We start from the raw sequence: 10746 nt of genomic DNA, 5'->3' as shown, positions 1-10746 counted from the left end.
TTGTTCAGAAAAGATTAATTGGGCCAACATTGTTGTTTTTCCAAAAACCACAACACCTTTAACTTTAGGATAATTTTGACTAATGAACATTATCAACTCTCCTCTCAAAATAATCTCCAAAATCTTGGCATCTGATCAGTTGGCAAAAGTAATTGATAAACTGGTGGATAAATCCCAGTCGGTTTTTATCAAAGGCCGGTACATCATGGACAATGTGGTCACAACTAAGGCGCTAATCTTTGTCTTTAAATACGAGGCATTGTGGGGAATATAGTCAAAGTGGACTTCGCAAAAGCACTTGATATGGTAGACTGGGAATTCCTTATGGACCTGTTAGTTGTCAGAGGGTTTGGCCCACACTAGAGGGGTTAGATCACAAACATATTGAGTTCTTCAAAATCCATAATATTATTAAATGGGACACCAAGTGGATATGTTCGATATGAGCTGGGGCTCAGACAAGGCAATCCTTTCTCACCCTTATTGTTTGTTCTAGTAACTAATGTTCTCATCACAATGTTTATTCATGCCTTCTCCTCTCGTGTCCTTTTTTGGGGTACCTTTGGGAAGACATAGAAATCTTTGCCATTTGCAATATACAGATGATCTCCTCGTCCTGACCGCAAGAGGAAGAGAGGACCTAAGGATCATCAAGCTGATTTTATTCTTTTTTTATGGAACCTCAGGACTTAAAATCAACTTCAATAAGACTTGCTTTTACTCTACAAAGTTTAGCTTCATACCAAGACAGGGCAAGCTTACAACTCTAGGTTGCTTCTCAGGCCTCCTCCCACTCACTTACTTAGGTATCCCAATCGCTGGGAGGAGACACAGGAGATAAGACTGGGAGAAGCTTATTGCTAAAATTTGAGCAAGACTTTCAATATGGAAAGCAAATTTTCTGCCTATTGGTGGTCAACTTACCCAAATCAACTCAGTCCTATCTTCCCTTCCAACTTATTGAATGTCCATTGTCCAACATCCCAAATGGGTGGTTAAATCCATTGATTGCGTTCGAAGAGACTTCCTTTGGAGTAGCCCTGATATAGACAAACCCAAATGCCGATTAGTTAACTGAAAATGCTTGTGTCAACCACAGGAACAGGGAGGCTTGGGAATCATTTGTCTAAAGGACTTTAATGATGCCCTCCTCGGGAAATAGTGGTGGAAGCTACTGAAGGATCCAATATGGTGTGGATCTCAAATGCTACAATTCAACTACTTCCACAACACTCCCACTTGGAATGTCACACCCTGAACCCGGCTCGCCAGACCCGGTGCGCCAACAAACGACCGCACACCCACAAGTCCGAGACCCAGTAGGCGTGTAAGGCCTTAGAATCTAATCACACAACAGGAAACACAAAGTTCAGAATTTTGACATCCAATAGAAGCTAGTGTTATATACATAAATCAAATACTCACACAACTAGACAGTTAACTCAAATTTAGAAACGGAGCATAATATCCCTCTAGCCCACTAAGATGCTTGTTGCACTATTCACTCCGGATCTGAAAAAAATTCAACCACAAGATTATGAGCTTGGGAGCCCAGTAAGCAACCACTAAAATATCATGATCACAAAATGTTCAATAATCTTTAAAAACATACAAAATATAACATAATGAAATAAATATCAAAATGAACCCAGAAATCAGAAATAATTCAAAACAGATTTAATTTACCAAAATAACAAGCATATAAGTCCCCCAAACAACTATGCCAAAACAAAATATCAGAACTCATTTATTTAAACTCGGTGACCCGAGTCAGATTTCAGAGCTTATATGTTTACCCTCGGTGACCCGAGCCAAAATATCAGAAGCCATTATTCTTCACCGACGGAACGATGTGAAACTATAGTTTCTATGTCAGAAGTATATGTCGACACGGTCAGTGTTTAACCCCCAGTGATAGGGTTATTACATTGTTAATTGGAAACTACGAATTTCTATACAAAAATATATTTTCTATACAAAACTATATCCGTACGTCCAAAATTATTGTCAACGCAGAAATACTGAAATTCGGTGATCCCGTTTTCTAATGAAAATAATTCCAATTATTTCAAAATAAGATAATGCTAATGTCTTACAACAGTATTTAGAAATTTAATCAATCACGTGACAATAATAATTAATATTTAACAAATATATGAAAATAATTCATTAGTTTCCATAATAGAGGAAAATATGGTAACTATAATTCTGATAAAAATAAATAAATTTTTCACTAAAGCCCACAAAAGTCAGAATAGCTAACAGAAGATTTGAAAAAAAAAATTAAATAAAATCTTATTATAGATGCTCACATAATAACTATTAAATAACCATTTAAATAATCAATTTAAATATCTATTAAATAAACCAAATTTTAAAATTAAATAATTAAATAACTAATAAAAATACAAACAATGAGAAAGTTAATAAATATTAACTAAAAATTAACTCAATGATTAAAAAAAAATATCATTAACAAGACATATAAGTGAATAAAATAAAATTGATAATTTTTCAAGAGTCGAAATGCATATACATATACGTATATTTATATGTGGTTTACTACCTGGCTAGCTAACACCAAAAACTACAAGCACCCTGAAATTAGGTTTTCACAGAATACCCTATAATTGAGAGCACATTCCAAGGATATTAAGACACTAAATATACTATATGCTAAACATTTCTATAGATATATAGTGACCAAATTCCTACATTAACGATCACAATACTTAAAACATCCAACAATCCAATATATATACACATGTGTGTCTTAACAATTCATACACAGAACTACCACTAATCCCTATGAAATCAAAGTAAGCACAGTATCTACATCACTAAATCAATTTAATATATATATATATATATATATGTGTGTGTGTGTGTGTTAAACAAGTGAACAAATTGTGGATGCCTGCGTTGGAATTTAATTCCACTCCATCCCTTAAACACGTATATACACATAAATATATATATATATATATTTAAATAAAGCATACATAGAACTTCAACTGATCATCATATACATCAATTTTTTTATATTACATACATTAAAGATACCTTCAAAACTCCTTATTGTTCATGACCTTGAGTGGTTGGGGTGAATTACAAGGCCCACATGTGATTAATCTAAACTATCCTCAGATTACATGGACACTTATTATAATTTTCTTAAAAAAAAAAATCCGAGGCATATACATTTAAAACAAGAAAGACAAGATCTACATTGGACTTCTAAAAACCTTAAAATTCTATTGATTTCCCAAGCATCAGGGAAATGAATAAATAGATAAAATATATATATATATATATATATATATATATATATATACATATATATTTATAAATATATATATACATCAATATGAGATATGATTTGTGCTATCTCATACAACTTTAAAACATCCAAAACACATTCAAAGGCTTTATATGATCACTAAAACAGAAACATATGAAATATTTTGATACTTAACGGTTGCTAAGGAACACACAATGAAGGCATTCGGATGAAATAATCTAGCGCATACTAATCAAATTGCTCTCAACAAGTTTCAATTTAAAAGAAAAATAAAAGATATCTTAGTAAAAACTTACAACTTGGGCAAAGATTCGATGAAGAAAACGCTTACCTCACAACATAAGTGACACAAAACCTTTGACGAAGAGATCTATCTCCGTCCTTGTCGCCGGCACCACAAGCCAAAAAGAGAAAAGAGTAAAGAGGAAAGAGGCTAGACTTCTCCCTCTTTCTTAATCCAAAAGGAGATCTATAACGGAAGATACGAGGAGACGTATGGCTAGGGTTTGGAAAACTGAAAAAATATAGAATATAAAAGGGTTTCCTTTTTAATCAACATAACTGCTAAGCATACAAAAATAAAAAAAATATTATTAATGGTATGGGGCCCACATGGAACCTAGTATCAAACAAGCAACAAAGGAGCTCCTTCTTCTGGCGGGTATTCAATCCTCGTTAGAGGAATTATGTTCATGTAACTATTGGAAATGACATCTTCCCTCTTTTCTGGCAAGATAATTGGCTACAAGGGTGTGCCCCTATGTACCAATGGCCATTAGGTTCTCAACTGCTAAATCCCCTTTTGGCATGATTAGAGACATGTTGGCTCTATTCATTTCCACTAACCCAGATTCTGAGCCGCTGTTAAGTGAATTTTTGGAAAATTTCAAATAGATTCAGGGGACCGGGGGAGTTTCACCGAAGTTGGAGATTGATGCCCAATGAAAATTTCTCCATACACTCCTTATATAGGTTCCTAATCGATGGGGGACAACACCGTAAATTAACACCAACCATCTTAAAGAACACATGTCCGAAGAAAATTAACATCTTCAACTGGTTAGTCTATGATAACAAAGTTCTCACCCTAGACAATTTAGCAACAAACTACATACAACCACTTGCTGGAGTGGAGCATAACAGAGCGACTGTTGGAGTGGAGCAGAACAAAGCAACGAAGCACAACGTAGGGGCAACATCCCTGCGGTATGATACAAGGGTATTTTGATAAATTTTACCGGGTAAGGTTTATATATATATATATATTCATGTAATATGTAACCTTAATTAATTCTAATAAGAAAATCGACAACCACTCTGCTCCTGAGGACATAGGCATACTCTCGCTCCCGAGAACGTAAGCATACTCTGCCAAACCTCGTTAAATCTCGTGTCTTTGTGTGATTGCTTTCAAATTTTCCTATTGATCCTTGTTTTATTTCTCAATACTTGTCGATTTTGTAAAAAAAAAAAAAAACTTTGGTATAGAGATGGCAATTTGTACCCTACCCGACGGGTATACCCATACCCGTACTCGTATCAGGTCAAAGAAGTGTGTTAATTGACAAACCATTGATTGCAAAATTACATTATAAAGATGAAGCTGTTGATTGATCACCAACAAATTAAGAACATCAATGCACAGAAGTACTATTATTGTAAATCAGATTGCATGGCCCTGTCCAATTTTTATTTTCTTAAATGTTAAATTAAAATTTTATGAAAAAAATTCTAAATTTGTAAATACCAAAATAAATCCCATATCTTTTTTTTTCTTCTTTTGACAAAGGCTACAAGTGTCGTCCCATACGGAGGTTGTCAAAAAAATAAATAGGTATAGTGTACCAATTACAATGGTTTAATGATCCTCCTAAAATTTATCATGTAAAATGAGGTAACACATAGAACAATAATGGCTGGATTTATGCACCTAAAACAATATATCATGGAACATAACTCATAATAATAAATTTTCCATACCCCACAACCCTGGATAGATGAAGAATACAACTCCTCCCATGAACAATTTGTAAATAATATTATACAATATTCTATAATATTTTTACAATATTGCACAATACTGTTATTTAAAGTACTTATAACAGAGGGACTTGTCCCTCCGCCTCCCACTTACGCCCACATACATTTTCACTACTGAGCAGTATTTGGCCATCCCAAATTTTATACCGAAAAATTCTTTTCTTTTGAGAAAATAAAACAAAGATCGACCGTGCATTCATATACTATTGAGATTTGATGACAAAAGTGGAGCGAAGAAAAAATAATTTAAACATCGAATGACTTTTATTTGCTACTACAAACTGTTTATAAAAGTCATGTTCATGGCACAGATAATAGAAAAACAAGCACAAACTGTGAATCTTATTTGATCAAAAGAGATACCATAAAACTACAGTGGTTGGTATGAAAGCCATCTTTTAATCATATCCAGGCTCTCCCTTGGTTTGTACTCTGGAGCTGTATGACCAGCACCCTGTATAAATGAATACATTTGCATTAGCATCTTATTTTTTCACTTAAAAAGTTTTTATCGACAAAATTTTATTGTATGTCATACCTTTATAGTAGCAAATGTGAGATTGTGGGTATATGTTCTCGTGTATCTAAAGAATTTTAATCCAAATAACAACATCAGTCTACAAATGCAGATATGTGCATGATCAATAATTAAACATATTACTAGCCTTATTAATTCCCATCAAACTCACCCTGCTACTTGCCCACCAGAGAACCAAGATCTCCAGTCATCGACAATGGAGTAATTCAGAGATCTTATCCATGTCTGGGTTCCTATATGTGGTATCACTAGATCATGATCCCCACTTTTATTATTCAGACAAAATGATGTTAGTAACTTTTATAGCACAAAGATTCATGAAAGAGAAACACATACTGGTTTGCTACAAGCTCTAGCTTCACCTGTAAACAAGAGCTCGATAACCTTGGCTTGTGAGTTTCTGCTGGTATTTTACGCTGCTCGGAAGATCATAGGCATACTGCAAATAATCGTTGCATCTGATCCATTCCGGCACAGTCCCCTGCTTCACATAAACGGCAATGAGCAACATATATCAGAAATGATACACATATCAGACTGCCTTTGATGTACCTTCTGGATGTGAAGAGCATCTCTCACGGCATCGTTGTTTGCCCAAATGTAGGACAAATAGTAAGCATAAGACTGAAATCAGAATTATGATCAGTTTGTTTCTTAACAAGAGACTATATGTTCTCACACAACATAGAGTGAATTATTTAAAACTCTAAAGAATTCAGTAATTAAGAAGAATAAAACTCACTCTGCATTTGAGAGGGGGAGCAGGTGGTGGGACAATAAGCATGTTTTGCTCATTTTTCAGAAATCTCCTTTCTCCGGCCAAGTTCCTTGGTTTCGGAGAAGCTGGTGGGCATTTTGGCTCCAAAATATGGCCGATATTTAGTTCACCAAGCAACTGCATGATCAAGAGGTGACATCTTCAAGCAGAACTATATATAGTGAATTTAGTAAAGTATGACTAAAAGAACCTTATTCACAACTTGAAGAATCTCAGCACAAAGAGTACTGGTGAGATTTTCATTATCTTCTCCTTCACAAGAAATAATGGTGGACTGCAAAAAACAAAAAAGGGGAAATGTTTCTTCATTCCATTAAAAATAGTTTGATGCATGCAAGGTATAATTAACTTTCATCTGTTCTTCAGATTTTATATATACCATTAACAATTGACATATATACCAGAGCAAAGCTAATCAGCATAGAACTTCATGACCTTAACACTAGAACTAGAACATTTTAATGTAGGAAGTGAAATGCATCACCTCATATAACTCATCAGAAATTATCCCCATATTACGAGCATATGGGATGCGAGAATTCAGATCGATTGCTTCTCCGGTTGATGGGTTGCCAATCGAATATCCCTGAAGGTATACATAAATGGAAAAAGGATATTGACAGAACAACAGGTTTAGCCATCTTTAGACTCTTTTAAGACTAAATTTATTAACAATAACCACCACCACAAAACATTATCACTACCTTTGAGATTCAGAAGAGGCTGAGTTCCAGATTCAATTCCTAAATGGCAATAGCATTGTATTTTAGATAGAAGAAATAAACATAGATATCAACTAGAAAAACCCGGTTGGAGATGTTATCGATTACCTTGTAATATCAAGTCAGTGATGAATGGAACAACCTTGCCAGCATATGAATCACCAGAAATATACAGAGGATTGGATAGGAATTGTGGGTGGTCCATCAGCCACTGTTAATCACAACACAAGTTTGATTTTCAGTTACAATTTAGAGCATTGAATCACATGCAAATGATGAGGCTCATTGCATTGAATACCTTTCTGAGAAACCTGTACACTCTTTTGGATGAAGTAACATCACCATCAACATATCCCTCTGGAGTATTTGAGAATGAGAACCCAGTTCCAACAGGAGAGTCTAAGAAGATCACATTTGAGACCTGAAAAATAAAAACCAGACACTTTTACTGAATGAAAAAGATCATGAAAATTGTCAACAAATCTGAAAAACAGATCACCTTAGTCCAAGAGAAAGGATGATACACTAGTGTTGGCAAGCTACCATTATGATCCACACTCCTGAACTTTAGAGGACCTACCAATCATTATTAAGTCCATTAAAAAAAACATTTTCTTTTTCTTTTCCTTATGCTTTTTTCACTTGCAAATTTAACAACAAAATAAATAAATAAACAGAGAAATTACCAATTTCAAATACGAGACCACTGAAAGCAGAGCAACCAGGGCCACCAGTGAGCCAAAGAATAAGAGGGTCCTCAACTGGATTCCCCTCAGACTCTATGAAGTAATAAAATAGTTGCACTTCATCCACACCAACATATCTACAAAGAAGCAACCAATATTTAGACATTAAAATAATCAAGTTTTTCATGGCCTTCAGTAATTAAAACTTCAGCTCACCCAGTCTCAAGGTGGAAGGGAAGTGGACCATGAAAGCCAGGAAGATGAGTAACAATTGAAGCAGACATGAACAACGGCCATAGGATCAACAATAGCAGCAGATACAGTAGTTGGAAACGAAGACAAGAAGCCATGGTTTCGGTGCAGAATGGTAATTGAATAAGTTTGTTGGATAATGGAGATATTGAAGAATTTTTTACTTTTCTTCTGTTTCTTGCGTGCGGAAAAAAATTTTGATTTTTTTAAATGAAATATTAGTCAGAATATTCTCAGAGATTTTTTCCCATTTTCACATATTATCATTTAACTTAATATTCCTTAATTTCTTGATGATATAACTTCCTCTCACATAATTTTAAAAAAATTAACATACAAAGGAGAATTCATCAAAGAAAACCATAGGAAAAAGAAAACAAACACAAAAACAAAGGTATCGTCTACGTATTCTCAAGTGGTTTGTATTTTAAAAAGATTTAAATTCGAGTCCCTCAATTGCAAACTTACATTTAGTTCCCTGTGGGAAGAACATGAGTCCTCACCTTCAGGTTGTATGGCAAAAGATTTCTTAAAGTCATCTCTAATCACACTTTTTTTCTTTTTTTTTTTTGAAGTAATCTCCGGTCACACTTTAAATTTGAAGTTATTTATTGAATTTGGCGCAAGTGCGCTCCAACCCAGCGCTAAACCCATGTGCCAAATTCATATTTTACTACAATACGGGCGCATGATACTGCACGCCACTCTAGCAACATTATATTTTTCATATTTTTTTCTATATTTTTTGTTTTTACTAATGATGCTTTTTATATTTGTAGATAATATAATATTTAAATTTAATGTGAAAAAGTAAAAAAGATTAAAAATAATTAAATTTATTGATGGTATGAATATAGAGTTTTGGGTTGGAGATGAACTAAAGGGTTGAGCAGGTGAAGGTATTTGTTAAAATAATAATCTTAGTTTATTAAATCAATTAATTAAATAAATATAGGTGGTCTGTTATTATTAAATTTTGTCAAACAAAAAGACAGCGAAATATTATAGAGTGTCTTTTAAAAAAAAAAAAACAGTGAAATATTTTGGAACGTAAACATTGTCACCATCAGAAAGTTCCACGGTTGCGGAACTGTTAGTGCAGGGGACCACTCGAATGAGTTGATATCTTCTTCTTCTTTTTTATTTCTATCTTACTATTATTATTATTATTATTATTATTAGTAGTAGTAGTAGGGTATTTTCAGATCTTTATGGCTTGCTGCGCCTTTTTTTTCCATCCAAATTTCACTCCAGGGAATCATGTTTGATTTTTTTTTTTAATAATGGACAAATAACATCGGAGATGTGCATAACCACTCTTTTACCTTAATGCATGTGATTCATTCACTTTTTTTAAAAAAATATACAGTAATGGAGTTAATAGCTTAACATATCTATTTCCTCCATTTATGTGAGCTGAAATTCAAACCAACCTCCTCAGCATAAGCACGAATACTCTAAACAAATGACGTGGTGCTAATAAACTAAGGGAAATATTATTTTTTTTTAATTTATAATCATTACATTTATTTGTTATAAAGTTAAATACATTTTAAAATTTTTAATTTTCAACTACACACTAAGAAAATCTGAAATCTATACATGCTTTCCTAAATATAGTGTTTGCTTAAATGCAATTAAAATATACAGTGGCTTCATGTCACAACGTTTTTATAAATTCTATATTTAAAAGTGCAAGAGAGTCAAGTCCAATAGTTGATTAGATATATCTAGACTAGATTATGGGATATTTTATTAATTATAAAATCTAGATTAATAATAAAATAAATAATTAGAAACATAACAGATTAACTTAATATATGATTATGCTTTTGTTTCATTAAATTTTGCGTTATATATCTAATATATATTAAATATATTATATACCATCAAATATTGTTTAGTGACAAGAAAACTATTTATGTAGTTATAAAACATTATAATTAAATACCTTTTTATGTCTTATATTCATATTAAAAGTTATTTATAAACATATATCATGTAATTTTATGAAAGGTTTTTAAAAACTATCATGTACTATTAAATTATGTATAATGAGGTGGTTTTGAATTAAATTTTTAAAATTGTCTAAAATGTGAGAATATTATTTAAAGTTATATCACAAATAATTTCAAATTAGGAGGATAATAAATAACTAAAAATTTTAAAAAAATTTGTTACACATAAGATAAAATATTTTATAACAAATTAAATCATTTTAAAATTAAAGATTTACAACTAAATTTGGTTTTTATGGAATATATAAATGATGTGGTTGTGATTTCCATTCCATAACTTTGATAAGCTTGGTCCTATGCACATGAAGAATTCTGATTTCTTAGACGAACCAAACACTATAGATTGCCAAAAAACAGTCACTAACTTCAAATCCAACCACACAAATGCCACAAAAACAAATGTGAGATTGA

At 32.8% G+C, this 10746-nt stretch overlaps 1 protein-coding gene across 2 annotated transcripts; it reads right to left on the bottom strand.

Annotated features, from left to right (window-relative positions):
* Nucleotides 1–5583: 5583 nt before the first annotated feature.
* Nucleotides 5584–8433, bottom strand: LOC120277823 (serine carboxypeptidase-like 18). 2 transcript variants are annotated; one of them, XM_039284660.1, is made up of 14 exons: nucleotides 8282–8433; nucleotides 8066–8202; nucleotides 7879–7955; nucleotides 7678–7800; nucleotides 7488–7590; nucleotides 7365–7400; nucleotides 7142–7245; nucleotides 6848–6931; nucleotides 6622–6774; nucleotides 6432–6503; nucleotides 6242–6360; nucleotides 6031–6144; nucleotides 5880–5925; nucleotides 5584–5795 (listed from the first exon to the last, which is right to left on the bottom strand). In XM_039284660.1, exons 1-14 carry the CDS (start codon nucleotides 8413–8415, stop codon nucleotides 5712–5714), a joined length of 1386 nt encoding a protein of 461 aa, XP_039140594.1. In that variant the 5' UTR covers nucleotides 8416–8433; the 3' UTR covers nucleotides 5584–5711. The 2 variants fall into 2 exon arrangements, with proteins under 2 accessions (XP_039140594.1, XP_039140602.1); XM_039284668.1 differs by lacking the exon at nucleotides 5880–5925.
* Between the last annotated feature and the right edge of the window lie 2313 nt (nucleotides 8434–10746).

This window comes from Dioscorea cayenensis, chromosome 2, assembly GCF_009730915.1.
Source record: "Dioscorea cayenensis subsp. rotundata cultivar TDr96_F1 chromosome 2, TDr96_F1_v2_PseudoChromosome.rev07_lg8_w22 25.fasta, whole genome shotgun sequence".
NCBI classification, from domain to species: Eukaryota; Viridiplantae; Streptophyta; class Magnoliopsida; order Dioscoreales; family Dioscoreaceae; genus Dioscorea; species Dioscorea cayenensis.
This window is presented reverse-complemented; position numbering and strand designations above follow the sequence as displayed.

Excerpts from the sequence above, each read along its gene's own strand:
- LOC120277823 (XM_039284660.1), bottom strand. The coding sequence starts at position 8,415 with ATGGCTTCTTGTCTTCGTTTCCAACTACTGTATCTGCTGCTATTGTTG. Across the intron at positions 7,956-8,065 it reads TGGTCTCGTATTTGAAATTG|GTCCTCTAAAGTTCAGGAGT; the intron begins GTAATTTCTCTG and ends AATGATTGGTAG. Across the intron at positions 6,775-6,847 it reads TTCTTCAAGTTGTGAATAAG|TTGCTTGGTGAACTAAATAT; the intron begins GTTCTTTTAGTC and ends TTGATCATGCAG.